Genomic DNA, 18,276 nt, shown 5'->3' with positions numbered 1-18,276 from the left:
TCTTACTCTTCAACAACTCATGGAGCGGCTGCCCCACTGTTGAGAGGTTGGGAATGTATCTCCCCAGGAAATTCACCATGCCCAGAATTCTCTTCAACTCTGTGACATTTCCTGGTGGTGGCATCTGGCGAATGGCTGTGACCTTTTCTGGATCAGGTCGGACCCCTGACTGGTCAATGAGATGACCTAGGAACCGCAGTTGTGTCTGCCGGAAGGAGCACTTCTCCGTATTCAGCTTAAGACCAGCCGACTGTATGCGGTGCATCACTTTGTTGAGGCGACCGTCATGTTCCATAGTGGTCCCATAGACCAGGATGTCGTCCATGAAGTGCTCCACTCCTTCCAGCCCCTGTAGTGTCTCCATCATCTTCCTCTGGAATATCTCTGGAGCACTGGTAATTCCAAATGGCAAGCGTTTGAAAATGTATCTGCCAAATGGGGTAATAAAGGTGGTGAGCCTACAGCTATCTGGGTGCAGTGGAATTTGCCAAAATCCACTGGCAGCATCAAGTGAGGAAAAGACAGTTGCACCACTTAGCTTGGCTGTTATCTCATTCACAGTAGGCAGGATGTACTGCTCTCTTTTGACTGACTCATTCAGTCTTTTTAGGTCAACACAGATGCAGGCTTTGCCTGTGAGCTTCTTCAAGACAGGCACCATGGGTGCACACCACTCAGTAGGCTGTGTCACAGGCTCAATGATGCCATTACTCTCCATTCTTTGTAGCTCTTCCTTCACTTTCTGGAGCATTGGGAGGGGTACTCGGCGTGCTGTATATACTGCATACGGCTGGGCATTGTCTTTTAACCTTATCTTCACAGGTTCAGTTTTCAATGTCCCATAGGCTGGTTGCTGCTCACTGTTCAGACTGATTTCATCTACTCTCCTCACTAGGTTCATTGTCACTGAAATGGAGCTGCTGAGTAGGTTATTAAGTGTGTCCCCTTACTACGTATGCTGTGAGTGGATATTTATTTCCTTTGTAGGTTACAGTGGTCTGAAACCTCCCTAGACATTTTAGCTCTCCACCTGGGCTGTCCAGTGGGATGTCTGGTGGCTCGAGTCTAGTACACTCTCTGGGGTGTATGTGTGATATGTCTCCTCACTGACTACATTCACATCAGCCCCTGTGTCTATTTTGAACACTATTGGCCTCTTATCCAAAAGTAGCTCAACTGACCACTGCTCACTTTCCTTGCCTACGTTTGTCACAGCACCTAGAAAGTAAGCTGGCTGCTCTGTTTGCTCAGTAACCTCACTCACTTGCTTTTTATTCTTGCACACCCTGGCCCAATGTCCAGCTTTGTGACAAACATGACAGGTGGATTTTTTAGCAGGGCAGCTCTCATCTTTAGCATGTTGTGCTTTTCCACATTTTAAACATTTCCTTTCATTTCCCCATTTTCTGTCTTTTGGCCCACTCTGTGGTTTAGACCTTGGGTACCTGTGGCGTTGATGAGTAACTTCATGCACTGCCCCCACTGCTGCTTCTCCCTGCATGTTGACGTGCGCAGCTATCTCTTCAGCCTGTCGGACAGTCTGTACTGTCTGGGCTAACTTCAAATCTTGCATCAATTGCAGCTTCAAATCTTGCATCAATTGCAGCTTACATGAGACTTCTTTGTCCAGTATCCCACCGACAATCCGGTTCCGGATATTCTCCTCCCGGCTTGCGCCAAAGTCACAGTGTTCAGACATGTCATATAAAGCCCGTATGAAGCTCTCTGCTTTCTCTCCCGGCTTCTGAACACGCTGGTGAAAACACGCACGTTCATGAATGACGTTCCTCCTTGGAACGAAGTACTCGTCAAACTTCTTCAGCACGATGCCATAATCCTCTTTCTCTGCTTCATCATCAAACACGAAAGACTTGAATACATTTTCTGCCTCGCTTCCCATGGCGTATATTAAGCAGCTTACTTTTACAGGTCCATTGTCTTTGTTTAGTTTCGTAGCTATTCTGTATCGCTCGAACCGCTGTCTCCAGTTGGGCCATTCCGCTGGCTTCTCAAAAGCAAAGTTTGTTGGAGGATTAAACTTGGCCATTCTGTGCTTGTCCTCTTGTCCGGATCACTTCTGACACCAGACAGACTGACAGTTGAGGAGACAGACAGAAAAAGAGACAAACTAACTAATTGGCAGCCATGGGGAAACATACAGATGAACAGACCACATGAATTGAATACATTATATTAGGACCACAATGGGAACAAGTCCCCAGTACTTTTTTGTGTTATCCTTTTTAATGTCATATTGTACCTAGTGTTTGCATTTCTGACTAATAAAGTATTCAATCCATCAATCAATATATATGCAGACTACCCGTGGCAGACTTTAAATACTAATAATGATGTGGTTTCATTTCTTTTAAATGCACAAAAACTATTCATATGGCTCTGTTGCACTTAGGGTAACTATGTAATGTGCTCTAAATCAGCACTGAAACACTTGCATTAAAGCCTCCTATTTGGTCATAAAGACTATTATTACTATTGAATATTTGCTAAATATTCTGCAAAACTTTAGGGTGCGTACCAAGCAACATATCCAGCTATTTATACAGAAATAAAATATCCTTATTATGTTGATGTAGAATAGGAAGACACTTTCCTTTCTAGATCATGGGGATTGTGATGGCCACACTAGCAGCCACACAAAGTTGGTACACTTTTGGACACTTTTTGTTTTGTTTATTAATTTAGTTTATATTTATTTTCAGCACTACATACTACATGCATAAAGGACTACACACAACCGTTTAAAGGACATACTGTTTATTGCAAGTTTGATGATAAAGTTCCAAACTGGAGTGTACATCCATTCTTTTGTTATGGTCAAGTTGTTTTATCAGGAGTAATTTAATTTGTATTTAAGTTTCATTGTTTTTTTGTTGAGTTACCAGTTCAGATGAGTGCTGGAGTTTATATGGCTCGCCAAAGAAAGGACCATACTGCTTCACATGTGCAAAATATACATGTTTAATTTCTAACACTTCTATTATCCCCCTGCAAACACATTCATACATAAGCACATACATACATATTATGTAACGGCCGGGATTCAAACCCGGGTTCGAGGTTTAGTTCACCCCAATAAATCACTTATTAGTGTGGTTGCCCTAACAGGGCAACCAGACTATAGTAATCCTCACACTTTATTATTATTATAGATAAACAATATTTTCAATCGCATCACAGCCCACAGTTTATTTTTCCCAATTTAGTGCCATATGTCAAAATGACCGGCTTCACCGGGAATCGTGTGCTTGTATTTTGCTAAGAGATTGGTTGCATAGTTTTATTGATATTGATTTATTAGTGCATTAAATTTCCCCATCCACTTTAATGAAAAAGTGAAAAAACTCAAATTCAAGTATTTTCTTCTCAGAAACCGTAAGAGCTAGAGTTACCAGATTTGGAGGGAAGGTTTATAATTTAGTCCAAAATTATTGAAAAAAATATTACACTAATCGGCCACATGGTGGCGCTATAAGTAAATGTATTCAGATGTAGGGGTGTCTGGGTAGCAAAGTTGTTCTAATCCTCCACAGTCTTGGCTTCGCCTGGGTGCTCCAACAAACACACATTTAGCCAGTGTTCATGTGAAGGAAGCTGGTCAGGGAGGATGATCTCTGCTCCAGTGACTCCTACATGTTGGTCAGGGTGTCTGTTCACCATGGCAGAACTAGCAGGCGTAGTATGTTCCAATGCCTGGCCAATAGAGCCACGGGGAGAGCCCGCCACCCCATGATCTATGTCTCAACGGAACCCCAGTCTACACTGTAAAATCCTCAGTCTTATTTAACTCGAAGCCATTACACTTCCCATCGGGGAGAGCCTATCTCCTGTGCGAGCCTATTTTTCATGGTACATTGTAAAATCCTCATCCCAACACTTGAACCCTCTGAGATCAAGAACTTCAGACCGGTTTCCCTTCTATCCTTCCTATCCAAAACTCTTGAACGTGCTGTCTTCAATCAACTGTCCTAGTACCTCCACCAAAACAACCTCCTGGACTCCCACCAGTCTGGGTTCAAAGTGGGTCACTCGACCAAGACTGCCCTCCTGGCAGTGACGGAGTCGCTCCATGCCGCTAGAGCGAACTCTCTCTCCTCCGTCTTGATACTCCTGGACCTGTCTGCAGCGTTCGACACGGTGAACCATCAGATCCTCCTCTCCACCCTTGAGGGGATGGGTGTCTCAGGCTCTCCACTCTCCTTGTTGGCATCCTACCTGACGGGTCGCTCCTACCAGGTGACGTTGAGAGGGTCTGTGTCAGAACCACGAAGGCTCACTACTGTGGTTACGCGAGGCTCGAGGCTCATCTTTTTCCCTGTCCCCAATACCTCTTCTGGAGTTCACCAGTAGCATGAACGACTTGATTAAAGAGGGGACTAGACTCACCCCCCAAATCAAACGCCAGGCCCCACAACCATCAACCGTGCCCTGCCCCCCACCCATCCCCCTCGACGGTTGATGGTTGATCAGGAACGAAGAACGTCAAGAACAGAGGCGCAAGAACAAGAACGTCCTGTCGGCTTCCCTACGTCTAGAGAATACATTTGACTGCTGAGATAGGCAGGGTCCATTATGCATAGCCAAAATCAAGTCTGGGACCAAGGCTATTTCAGTTAGCCTTGTAGAAAACAAGGTTTACAATATTTCCACTGTTATCTCAAATAGAGCCTCCGGGACAAGGAGTGACTTTAAACACTCTGCAAATATAGCAAATTTAACACGCATTCCCTGTAGAGGCAACAGCCAGATAGTTGAATGCCTGAAGCTAAACTTGGCCCTATTTAACATCAGGTCACTTAATGACAAGTCTTCCTCTGTAAATGATATCATCTGTAAAGAGAAACTAGATATTATCTTTCTAACAGAAACTTGGCTTGGATCTGATGGAGCGGTGCCCCTAGCTGCAGCATGCCCACCAAAGTACAGTTTCATTCACTCAGGACGTGAGGGAAAAAGAGGAGGTGGTCTGGCGAATATCTTTTCTGACACTTTAAAATTCAAACCTCTGCCAAACCTCGGCAGTATTAAATCATTTGAATACCAGGCCACCATATTGGAGAGTCAATCCTCTGTGCTTATGATTAGTATGTATCGACCTCCAAAGTGCAGCAAAGCCTTATTTCTAACAGAAATATCAGAACTTTTATCTATCTGTTCCACTAATTATGACAGAACTCTGATTACTGGAGATGCTAATCTACATGTTGACATTGTTTCAGATGTTGTGGCTATGGGTTTCCTACAGTTACTGCACAATTTTGACTTTATTCAACATGTTGTTGGGCCAACACATAAACATGGCCATACCCTGGACTTGGTGATCACTAAAGGTTTGAATATCACTGTTGACAGTATTATTGATAAGCCCGAACTAACAGACCACTATTTATTGTGTTTTAATATGACTGTCTCTGATCTAGGGAAAAACAATACAGAATATACTATAAAAAAACGTTTTTTTAGCTCATCTGCAGCAAACAAGTTTCCTCGTCATCTGGCGTGTGTGCAGGTGCCCCCCCTACTTGATGCTCCCTCAGTGAATGATATGGTTCAACATTTTAATCTCAAATTAGAGTCAGCTCTCGACATAGTGGCTCCTATGAAAACTAAAAAGAAACTTAACTCTAGAGTAACACCCTGGATCAACGAGCACATGCGCTCACTCAAGAAAGAATGTCGTAAAGCTGAACGAATTTGGAGAAAAAACAAACTCACTGTCCACCTAGAGATCTAACACATTCCCTGCCAGAGGTTTTTTTTATTTTACTTCCCCCAGTGCCAGTGGTTAAAACATTTTTACACAGGAGCCGAGATACAGGATTTTAAAGTAATAAGTTAACCAAGGAGTGAATGGAGCTAGAAATCTTTGGATCGTGATATCTCTGGTTCTGTGTGGATAAATTGAAAAAAAAAAAGACAAAAAAAGAAAAACCTTTTTTTTTTTTTTTTTGAAAAACGGTTATACTCGTTGATGGCAGTAAACGGGTGTATTTTTCATCAACGGTTATACTCGTGTTTGGCAGGTAAAGTTGGTAAGAAGTCAACAGTGGCCTATAACAAAGCACTGCGCTTGGCAAGGCAGGCATATTTTTGAGGCATTATCAATGACAACAAGCAAAATGCCAGAGTCTTATTCTCTACCATTGAACATCTCTTAAACCCCCCCCAGGCTTACAAGGAGTCGCTCCCTGCTTCTAAAGCTAAGTGTGATGAGTTCGCATCCTTTTTTGCAAACAAAATTTTTAGCATTCGAGCTGGTATTATGAATGCTGCTGCTAGCACTGCAAATGCGGCAAATGGTGCATGGTGCAAAAATGTAGATCACTCCAGAGGAAGCCTAATATCATTCTGCGCAATTAATGAAGAGGAACTCCGTAAAACTATATCACAGATGACATCATCATCTTGCTCACTGGATGCAATACCCACCCCGTTTCTCAAAGAGGTTTTAGACAGTGTTATTGGAGATATCCTAAGAATTGTAAACAGCTCTCTACTTTCAGGCGTCTTTCCAGACTCACTGAAAACGCCTGTAGTCAGGCCATTACTCAAGAAACACAACCTTGATCCATTGGTGCTGGGTAATTATAGACCAATCTCTAATCTGCCATTTCTGGGCAAGGTCTTATAAAAAACTATCTTTCATCAACTGGATGTGTTCCTACAGAACAATAAGGTTCATAACAAATTCCAATCTGGCTTCAGGAAAGGTCATAGTACAGAAACAGCACTTGTAAAAGTAATTAATGATCTTAGGGTGTCCGCTGACGACAAAAATGTATCTGTTCTCCTACTCCTTGACTTAACCGCTGCTTTTGATACGATTGATCACACAATTCTACTACAACGTTTGGAGTACTGGATTGGTTTGTCAGGCACAGCCTTGTCTTGGTTTTACTCTTACCTAACAGGCAGAAGCTATTTTGTCAGTCTAGCTAACTTTGACTCAGACAAACACAACATCTGTGCTGGTATTCCACAGGGCTCAATTCTGGGTCCCTTATTGTTCTCCCTGTATATACTACCGCTGGGAGAACTCATCGCCGATCACGGAGTGAACTTCCATTTCTATGCTGATGATACCCAGCTGTATCTTTCAGTAGCTCCAGACGACCCCTGCGCTCTAGACCCATTGTTGACCTGTCTGTCCAGTATAAAATGCTGGATGAGTGAGAACTTTCTTAAGCTAAATGAGGATAAAACAGAAGTTCTCATAATTGGCTCCAGTGAGCAGAGAGAATCAATAACAAGTAGACTTGGTAACCTGGCTGTAGAAAGTAACACCACAGTAAAGAACCTGGGGGTTATTATCGATTCTGAATTGAATTTCAATACACACATTAATCATGTCACCAAGATAGCTTTCTTTCATCTTAGAAATATTGCGCGAATTAGAGACTATCTGTCGTTAGACGATGCAAAAACGCTGATCCACGCTTTTGTTTTCTCTCGGCTTGATTACTGCAACGCACTCTACTCTGGCCTGCCAAAGAAAACAACTGACAGATTACAACTTGTTCAAAATGCGGCAGCCAGAATTTTAACTAAAACTAGGATGAGAGAACATATCACTCCAGTTCTAGCTTCACTACACTGGCTCCCGGTTGTTTTTAGGATTGATTTTAAAATTATTTTAATAGTTTATAAAGCTCTAAATGGTCTGGCACCTTCCTACCTCTCTGACTGCCTAGAGAGATATGTTCCAAACCGGGCCCTCAGGTCTTCAAGTGCTGACCTGCTCGAGGTGCCTACAATGACATATAAAAAATACGGTGAAGCAGCATTCTGCTTTTACGGACCGACAGTGTGGAATAAACTCCCATTACACTTAAGACAGGCAGCCTCTGTCGATAGCTTTAAAGCACAGCTCAAGACCTATTACTTCACTCTTGCTTTTAGCTGATTCTTTGGTTGATTTTTAATTCCTCACTGTATTGCCTATTTTAATGTTGTTTTATGCCTTTTTATGCCCTACTTTTTGAAGTGAGGTAAGACAGGATCAATCAGTCTTGATTGGAACAGTACCTTCCAGTCCAAATCACCCGTCCGTCCGTGCGTGTGTGTGTCCCTCTGAGAACACCTAACATTGGTCAAGCAAAGGCGCAGAAGGCCAAAGCTAAGAAAGCATACTCATCTACAACAGTAACACAGAAGAGGACTATAGAGTTGAATTGATCCCACAACAACAAGGCCGAAGTCTTAATACTGTAACAATTGGCCACCTTGATCAAATACATTATGTAGCACTAGAGAAAACTGACATAGATCAAACACACCAATCAACTGCTGAAACTGTTCAAGACAACAATGAAGATGAAGAAGACAGACAAGTATTTGAACAAACCAGTCAATTACGACCACTCCCATATGACACATTGCTTCAAGAAGAACATTCTTTAAATGCAAACACTACATATTCAGTCGCCCCTGCAGAACACCAAAAACCACGCACATTCTACCAACAGTACCTTGCAGTACAAATCACCCGTCCGTGCGTGTGTGTGTTCCTCTGAGAACACCTAACATTGGTCAGTTTTACGTGACATCACAATATGTAATATAAATATATAAATAGGAGGCTGAGATCACACAATGTAACTAACTCCCATTATGCAAACTAAAGAAGCAGCAAATGAGCATCTGAAACCTGATGAAGACGCAAAGGCGCAGAAGGCCAAAGCTAAGAAACAGAGAGAAGGAATGAAATTAAGAGTATGTTTTCGTTTCGTCCCGCCGTGCCCCGACGACTCCCATATGACACATTGCTTCAAGAAGAACATCTTTTAGATGCAGACACTACATATTCAGTCGCCCCTGCAGAACACCAAAAACCACGCGCATTCTACCAAGACGACCCGTTCTACCAAGACGACCCGTGCTATTAAAATAGCACGGGTCTGCTGGCGGAGACTTGTGCTCCGAGGAGCACATTTTCTAGTTTTATTTTATTTTATTTTTGTTTGCTTTATTGTTAAATTGGTTCTAACTGTAATTGTATTCTTGCTCTGTAAAGCACTTTGAGCTGCATTTCATGTCATGAAAGGTGCTATACAAATAAAGTTTATTATTATTATAGGTCCTCATCTTTTCTCTCTTTACAGTACATCTCTTGGTGCTGTTATCCACTCCCATGACATTTACTACCACTGCTATGCCGATGATCCTGTCATTCCCCCCCTCTGACACACAAATGGAGGCACGCATTGCTGCTTGTCTGGCTGACATCTCGGAGTGGATGTCGAATCTGGGTGTGACCCTGGACGACCAACTGTCGTTCTCGGCAAACATGTCGTTCTCGGCACACATGTAGCACCAAATAAATGGTCCCGTCCCATTTGGGGGGGGGGGGTGCTGCGCGAGAAAAAAGGACGCTCTGCTTCCAAATTCCGCCGTTTATCGCCGTTTTTTTTTCTCACGCCGTTTGGTGAACCCCCCAAGGTTGGTGCCCTGTGCTGCGTTGCTTTTATCCGCCAGATTGGGACGTTCACAGCATATTTTGTACCATTACGGTGCGTTCATCATTGGTGACGAGTGCCTCGAACAGCCGCTGCTGGCTGCGTGCACGCAGCGAGGCAATGCGAGGCGATGCGAGGCAACACTCACACAATCACGTGCAGCATGCGTCACCTCCCTCTGCGCCTAATGGCTGTACATGGGGCCGACGCGTGCTTTAGCGTGATTGTGTGAGTGTGGCTTCAGGAAGTAAATTCCTAGCCTCGATCTCCAGGCTTTTATTTTTTAGTTTTGCTAAAAAATAAAAGCTTGGAAATTCCTGTCCCAGCTGTTGGTACGCAAAAGCGCCTCGCGTCGTCTGATGTGCCACGCATTATTTATTTTGGGTGCGCATGCGCACCAGTTATGTGCACCCCTGGTTATGCCCCTGTGGTGTTTCTCTACATGTTAAACTCCTCACTGTCCGTTGAAAAGAAGCGGATTGTCAAGTGTATCAGAGGAGACACATGGTTGTCTACACCCTCTATAAGACCACCCGGTAACTACTCACTCTCAAGCAGCATATTACACATTAAATACCCATTAGATCACTTTATATCACTTCTCTCTATGTCGTCTTCAGATGAGCCCTCCATCTGTGTCATCCAGTCATCTTGATTCTCCATACATCTCTCATGTGTGTTTTCCACACCAGCATCTTTCTTTAACACTATGACCAGGGTTAATGACTGTAACAGTGATGTAAACTAATGTTTTCATAGACTGAGGATCAGGTCCAATAGCCATATGAAATCACATTAAAAGGGGAAACATTTGATGAGACAACTGGCGAGTTCGCAAGTAATTCCCTTTAAAATTGTGAAACAAAGCTTCTAAATATCTCAAACTAAGGAACACACACACACCACCCAGCATAATAAATAATGCTTCCTAAATTAGTCGGAATGTATTCTGCTTGAATGTTTGATTGATAGGAAATATTGATACTTTTTAAAGGTACAATCATGCAGTATGAGTTAAAAGCACAACACATGGATGACACAAAAAAAGCCAAATGCTTGATCAGTTGTGGTCAATTTACCATTAACCACTCAAAGAGCTGGACAAACAGCAACGTAATAAAACAAGTTAACAAAATCGAATCTATTTTGTTGGTATTCGTGCATCCCTGGTCTTTTGTTTGGTTGTCAAAGCAAATTCCTTGTATTAAATTCATCCTGTATATAAAGTGTTTCTGATTATGACTTAATTTGTTTAATTGTTGAGAAAATAGTCCACAGAGAGCCATCTATTTTGTGCGGGCAGTGATTGACTGTCTATTTCTGACTGTTCTCTCCTAGATTGCTGAGGGTATGGCCTACATGGAGCAGATAAACTGTATCCACAGAGACCTGAGAGCTGAAAATATTCTGGTCAGCAATACTTTAGTCTGCAAAATCTCTGGCTTTCAACTCGCCAGAATCATTGAGGACAATGAGTACATGGTTGAGGAAGGTGAGACTATTGACCCACACTGGGCATTCATGTATTTCTACAGCTTTTACAGCAACTTTCTAACAATGCCTAGTATTCTGTCCTCATGCTTGTCTGTATAGTGGCAGAAAACCTACATAGAGGGCTCTATTCAGAGCCAGATTTGAACAAACCACTAATTAGGGATGAAGGACTAGGCAAGAGGCGTTTCCCCGCAAAATTCGGTATTCTATGGCACCCCCGTGACCCGCCAAACACCTGAGCTACCCGTTACATTATGCATAGGTGTGGTTTGGGCGTTACAATGATAAAACCAATCACCGTGCCAGAAGCCATTGCCTTTAAAGGAGCACTTCACCCCTGGAAGAAGTTTTCGGTCTTTTAATGAAGTTTAGGAGTCAAGAAACAAGATCCTGGGTTTTTTTTTAAAATAATCTGTGTTTTTAGATATCTAGTAATCTTCGCAATATTCGTGACGTTATTTGCATCATGAGAGATTGGTCTCATTCCTTTCCGCACTACATGTCTCGGCGTGTCTCAGTCAGACCATCTCAAAAGACAGCCCCAATGGGGTGTCCGTAACACTTTGTTCAACCTTCTTTCGCCACTCGGCCACTCCCATTAGCTGCGGCCAGCGGCCCTTGTAGAGTGAGGCATTACTTTACCTGAGTTATCTTCTGATAGTTGTACTTGAATGTTGACATGAAATAATAATCCTGTGTAGTGTTTCATAAGCGCAAGCTTGAAAAAAAAAATACAGCGTGGAGTAGCAGCGCTGGTAAACAAACACCGTCACGAAAGGCTAGGATCATAATACCAAGGATGTGACAGTGATGTCAATACTATGCGACACGGAAGTGAAACTGCATGAAGATACTTATATGTCCCAGTGATATGACATCACTAACGAATCCTTGGACATAATATGTAACTAGATGAACGTTTGCGAGGACAGCCAGTGTTGCCAGATATTGTGAGAGAAATAAGCAGCCAGGTCTATGAAAACAAGCCCAAAAGAAAAATAACTATGCCAAGAGCACTTTACCTAGACATGGGATATTATATATTTGAAAATTGCTGATCTACAAGCTCACAACGCTTCGCAACCCATTGTGAGCTTGTAGATCTGCTATTTACAAAAAAATCTTGAGGGGGAAAAAGTCCAAAATGTGGATTTTTTGCAAAATATTTTTATTTGCTTTTCAAAATGTGGAATATTTTTTACACATATTTGTTAGGGGCTCCCTGCCACAAATTATAATTTCAGATGGGGGTCTGTGGAAAAATACATGAACATGTTTGAGAACCACTGGTTTAAACAGCAATCAAAACATTTGGAAACAAGCCCAAATATCAACTACATTTTAGAAAGAAGCCGCTTATAATAAGCAGACATGGCGACACTGGCATGCTGTTTGGATGTTAGGGATGTTATTGTTGGAGATCACACCCACATGGAACCTCCCCTGCCACAAGGCACCAAAGCATTCTGGGAGTTGAAGTTATAGGCAGTGATACGCTGTGGTCCCCCTGTGGTCCCCCCTGTGGTCACCCCTGGAACTTCTTCCAGGGGTGAAGTGCTCCTTTAAGAGAAGACTGCGCTAGCCGTCATCCCGATCCAATATATGCTCTAGCCTATCTACCTGTCTGCACTGTTGCCTGGTCTGATTATTATAAGCCACATTGGGCTTGTTTTCCTTCTTTTTTTTTATTTTATCCAAATACATTTTTATATTAATTTGTAGCCTATTGTGTTCACAATAAGCTTGTCATATTAGTCAGATCCGGAATAGTATATGAAAGCCATTTAAAATATGTATACTATTGGTACACACTGGCTGCTCCCAAATAATTAATTACATCATGTTGCGACAACGCTCCTACGTGGTACACAGACAAACAGTAGCACATGGGTATAATAAATTGGACAGTTTTAGGAAAGGTCTATAGCCTACAGTATGTACTCACGTTGGCTGTTATCGTTCTATTTCCACCGTTCTAATGGATTCCAGGGGTGTGTAAACATCTCTGAAGTTGCTCCATAGTTTCCTCTGAAGTGACGCAGTTAATTAAAGTTAACTTACATCCATATTGTCCCCGTTATCTTTCATCATCCACCTTTGTTCAGTAATCCCGAACAGAGCTAAACTTTAAGTTTACATCAATCAAAGCCTCTCAAATCCAGACACATTGCTGCGATGCGTATGTGCGTCGCCTATACCTACCCAAAATAACAGACATACAAGCTATCAACGGCGCTGCATCATGTCGTGTCGACAGCTACAGATCTGTTATTTTGGACAGCACAATGAGGCGCGCGCGCGCCACGGAGTAGCCTATCACTAAACCAAAAACATTACATTACGTGGTCAACAACATAGCCTACTAGACATGTAACTTGCTTGGAGCTTTTAATGCAGTGGTTCTCAACCTGTGGGTCGAGACCACAATGGAGCACCCAACGCCTGGCGAGCTTGTAGATATGCTATTTTCACAATATTTATCTGTGGAACCGAGTCAAACAAAATGGGGGGGTCCCCAGTTCAAATATGGTTATTTTGGGGGGTCATGAACGTAGCGTTTGCATGGGAGGCGTTGTGAGCTTGTAGATCTGCTATTTTCAAATAGCTGATGTATATGTTAGAGTGCTCATGTGGCCCATAGTCGCTTGACTCGCTTCTTTTGGGCTGGTTTTCCTAGACCTGGTTGCTTGTTAGTTGTTTTTCCTCACAACACTGGCACTGATGATAACTAGACGGCAGCCGTCATAGAATCAAAATGACCCCGCTGGGAGTGGTGGTGGCGTTTGTGGTAGAGTGACCATGGGTTTGTATGAAGAGAGATAGCGCATTTGCGGTAGAGTGAGCATCGGTTTATATGAAGAGAGAGAGCGCATATGCGGTAGAGTGAGCATCGGTTTATATGAAGAGAGAGAGCGCATTTGCGGTAGAGTGAGCATCGGTTTATATGAAGAGAGAGAGCACATTTGCGGTAGAGTGAGCATGGGGTTGTACAAAGAGAGAGAGGCATTTGCGGTAGAGTGAGCGAGCATGGGTTTGTATAAAGAAAGAGCGCATTTCACACACAGATCATTCATATATTACCAAGATTTAATGAGAAATAAGGCTTCTTTAGAAAAATGACTGATGGGCTGGGCTGGGTCTAATTTGTCAATTATTAGTCGAGCCGGGCTGAAATATTTAGGGGATATGAAAGCTCTAGTTAGTAGTTTGAAGTGCTCATGTGGCCTTAGAGTTGCTTCTTTTTGTTTTCATAGACCTGCGACTGCGGTTGCTTATTTCTCTCCAAGGCTGGCAACACGGCTCATGGTCCAACGCACAAAGCCATTGTAGTGTGTGTGTGCACTTGACGGGTGATTTTATAAACCAGCGGGTGCTTCTAGAATCCACTATCCCCCGTCCCCAAGCCGTACCCATGTGTGTCTGTAGAATTGCAATGTGGGGGATATAGCAACAACACGCCCACGGACACACCTCCACGCGCAAATAACGGCGTCGGCATAATGGTGACGGGTAGAGCAGGTGCTAGAATAACCTATTGGGGCGGCGCAGGTCCATTATCCCGATTTAACGGGGAATTTTTGGCCTGTGAATAGAGCCCAGAATCTCCCCCTGCATAGGTTGTGTGTGATGTGTAAACGTATTCCTCCATGGTGATTTTACGTTCTGGTAATGGAGGAGACAGCTAGGCTAACAAAACCTCTTTAGATTTCATTCATGCAGAAATACATGCATTATAACTTGTAAGGGAAACTAATACTCTACAGCAAATAAACACAGTAAAGGGGTTTATACCTCTTTATTACACGGCTTGGTTGAATGCTTCATTCTGATTGGTCAATCATCGGTCATTATTTCTTGATAATGACTGATGATAATGACCGCTGTCTAATCAAATACTCAGAGCACCTGCTCATGTCAACCTGCGGTCCTGCGCTGCTTGGTTTTATGCTTTATCCAACATGACAGCCATGTAAATACACGCACAATGTCATTTACAACTAAACGTTGCTCTCAAGAATGTTTTTGAAAACATTTGAAGTGAGAAATAGATGGTGCAATAACCGAAAAGTGATTCTATTTGATCCACGTCCTTGGTTATCGTGGTGAAACAACGCAAAAATACCAAAACACTCGCCCCAAAACATAATCGCCCGGGGCCAATAAGGCGGTATTATAGGTAAATCCGGCGGTATATAAAATGGGGGCAAGTGTGTTTTGGGGCGAGTCTTCCCGTTACCTTATGGATTACTGTCATTTGTTTCCCGAGTCGAACTTGTCCGCCCAGCCCAATACTTATGAAATACTTTCATTGCTGTACGCAAGGAAATACTTTGTTTTGTTGTTACTGTTGGGTCAATTTATTTATTTATTAAGTAGCCGTGTAAAGAGCGGGATAATGTATGGGGAGGTGGTCATTATTGAAATTTAAAGCCCTTCAGGGTGATTATCCACCTCTGCTGTCACATCGGTGCATAATCACCCTGTCGGGCTTTAATCTTCAATAATGACCACCTCCCCATACATTATCCCTTGCTTAATGCATTTAATTTATTATTACTTTATTTTGTCTTTTTTTCTCCTTCTCAGTAATCTTTGCCTTTTCTGTCTTGCATAATTGTCGCTGTTGGGTGGAAACCTTGAATGTCCACAAAATAATCTGTGTTCCAATAGATCCAATGTAGTTATTAATTAGTCACAAGCTCTCATCAATACTTACGATACGATATATGATTGTGTGTGTGTGTGTGTGTGTGTGTGTGTGTGTGTGTGTGTGTGTGTGTGTGTGTGTGTGTGTGTGTGTGTGTGTGTGTGTGTGTGTGTGTGAGAGATATTCTGCTACAGCTGAATAGACTGTAATAGAATGTACAGCTTATGGCTCTAAGATCAAGAAAGACACAGAATGGGCGGCGTCAGAACTTACACAGACAGACAGACAGACAGACAGACAGACAGACAGACAGACAGACAGACAGACAGACAGATTTTGAATTTAATCTGGAATCTTTTCTCATCCAGAATCTCATCCATGGTGTGTTTCCTAATTAAGCAGTTTGTGGTTTCAAATTGAATGTTACCACCACCACCTGTGATATCAGATATGATGTATTGATACTGTGAGGCAATATTATTACACGCAATATTGTTATTGATGTGACCCATTTCCTCTACATAAACAGGACAGAAGTTTCCCGTCAGGTGGACAGCACCCGAGGCCATGATGATGGAGCCGTTCTCCTTCAACATTAAATCTGATGTGTGGTCCTTTGGCGTGTTGCTGACTGAGATCATCAGCTGTGGATGCACACCATACCCAGGTCAGAAACACACTCCCTACAATATCTCATCAGCACAAAGCTGAAACATTATTGCGCTCTGCATTTGACTGCATTTGAAAATCAGTGACATTGCGTCAATATGTACATAGTGTTGCTATGTTTTTCACTGTGTCAGCTTCCAAGCATTAAATAGTACTAGAAATAGAGTTCTTCCCCTTTTTAAGAGCTCTATGTCCTGCTTTTGATTCCACATGTGGTGCTGTGTCACAAGCCTCACCCTGTCTCTATCCACTGTACTCTTCAATAGAACAGAAATCACACAAATTCACTTTAAATAAATGATTTCTCACCCAGGACCCATAGTGTCAATATGTGGTCCCACCCAAGCCCAGGAGTTTTATTAAGTTATAGAAATGATAACACACCCTCCACTTACTCAATAATTTATGTGTTCCTCTCACCAGGGATGAACAATGAAGAAGTGAAACGTAAAGTTGAGATAGGCTACCGCATGAAGCGGCTGCAGAGATGTCCTCTTGAGATCTACAACATCATGCTGGAATGCTGGAAGGACAAACCAGAGGACCGACCCACCTTTAAACATCTGCAGAATGTTCTGGTAGGTTTCTACCATTCTGGAAGATTTAGTGACAGCAACTCTCTTCATTAAAAAAGTGTACCGAACATAGGACAAAGATGCACATGTGCACCCCCCCCCCCCACGCACGCACGCACGCACGCACGCACTTGTCGTATATTAGACCCCAAGATGCTTGTATTTGATAAACATTACACACGAGTCTAAACCATATAGAAATGTTAAAGTTACTTCACTAAAGTCCAGTTTTGCATACAGAAAGGAGAAACAATTTGTTGATGATTCAGGGATGTGGCTGTTGGCCCTAGCCTGGGTGGGGGGGTACAATTAGCATTCCCATTGTTTTACCTGGGAGACATTAGGTCTAAGCCTTTGTCTTCACTCCTTCCTTCGTGACATACACAAATCAGGTCGGCAGATGTTCAAAGGGCTTGATCTTCGACTAGTGGGGGTTCCCTTTTCAGGCTGACTCCCACACACACACAGACCCACCCACCTTCATGAGCTACAGTGTATAAAAAGTGAACTAAAATGTGACCTTAGGACTGCGCCTTCTCCCCAGCCGTAAGGCTGCCGGAGAGGGCTCCCTGGATCTAATGCTGTTTGTACTTGTTACTGAATAAATCGAATGCTGATCTGACCTGTCTGAACATCTTCTCCACTTTATTACAAGCCGACCTAGTAACCCGCAGTCCAGTACAGACTCTCTCTCTCTCTCTCTCTCTCTCTCTCTCTCTCTCTCTCTCTCTCTCTCTCTCTCTCTCTCTCTCTCTCTCTCTCTCTCTATCTCTCTATCTCTCTCTCTCTCTCTTATTTATTTTTTATTTATTTCTGCATATCACAGAGAGATGTTGGACATGAGACATGATTAGACAGAGGTTGTGACAGCCAATCACTGCACTTAGATCTGCTATTTTTGAATAGCCAAAGTATTTAATACTGGTTATATGGCTAAAATCTAAAATGACACAGACGAGATCCCGGATTGAATGGGTTGACCAAATGTGAGATTTTATTTTTCTTTAATCCCTGTCTGTCTGTCTGTCTATCTGTCTGTCTGTCTGTCTGTCTATCTGTCTGTCTGTCTGTCTGTCTGTCTGTCTGTCTGCCTGTCTGTGTCTCAGTTGGTAGAACACTACTCCTACAAACCAGACGGTCTCCTCTGTGGGCTGACAGAGCCATGTGCACGACCGGAGAGAGGTAACACACACACACACACACACACACACACACACACACACACACACACACACACACACACACACACACACACACACACACACACACACACACACACACACGCACACACACACTGCATATATCCACACGTTTCCTAGGGAGCTTTCTACACATCTTAAAGGAGTGCTTCACCAATTTTCAATGTTATCTCCGTGTAACAGAGTGTCAAGCAAGGAATTTAGTATAATTGTGTATG

At 42.8% G+C, this 18,276-nt stretch overlaps 1 protein-coding gene across 3 annotated transcripts in view; it reads left to right on the top strand.

The window, feature by feature from the left end:
• LOC308081485 (tyrosine-protein kinase SYK-like) overlaps window positions 1-18,276 on the top strand; it is a 50,569-nt gene that overhangs the window by 15,522 nt on the left and 16,771 nt on the right. For 2 of the 3 annotated variants that reach the window (XM_080457860.1, XM_080457861.1), the window contains 3 exons: window positions 16,145-16,282; window positions 16,708-16,862; window positions 17,966-18,041. In XM_080457860.1, coding sequence (XP_080313986.1) covers window positions 16,145-16,282; window positions 16,708-16,862; window positions 17,966-18,041 — 369 coding nt within the window. Of the gene's footprint in view, window positions 1-10,811; window positions 10,966-16,144; window positions 16,283-16,707; window positions 16,863-17,965; window positions 18,042-18,276 lie in introns of all 3 variants that reach the window. The other variant, XM_080457862.1, reaches the window with a different exon arrangement.

Source organism: Gymnoscopelus braueri, assembly GCF_963280865.1.
Source record: "Gymnoscopelus braueri genome assembly, contig: SCAFFOLD_359, whole genome shotgun sequence".
Taxonomy (NCBI): Eukaryota; Metazoa; Chordata; class Actinopteri; order Myctophiformes; family Myctophidae; genus Gymnoscopelus; species Gymnoscopelus braueri.
Note: the sequence above shows the minus strand (reverse complement) of the source record. Positions and strands in the feature narration are given on the sequence as shown.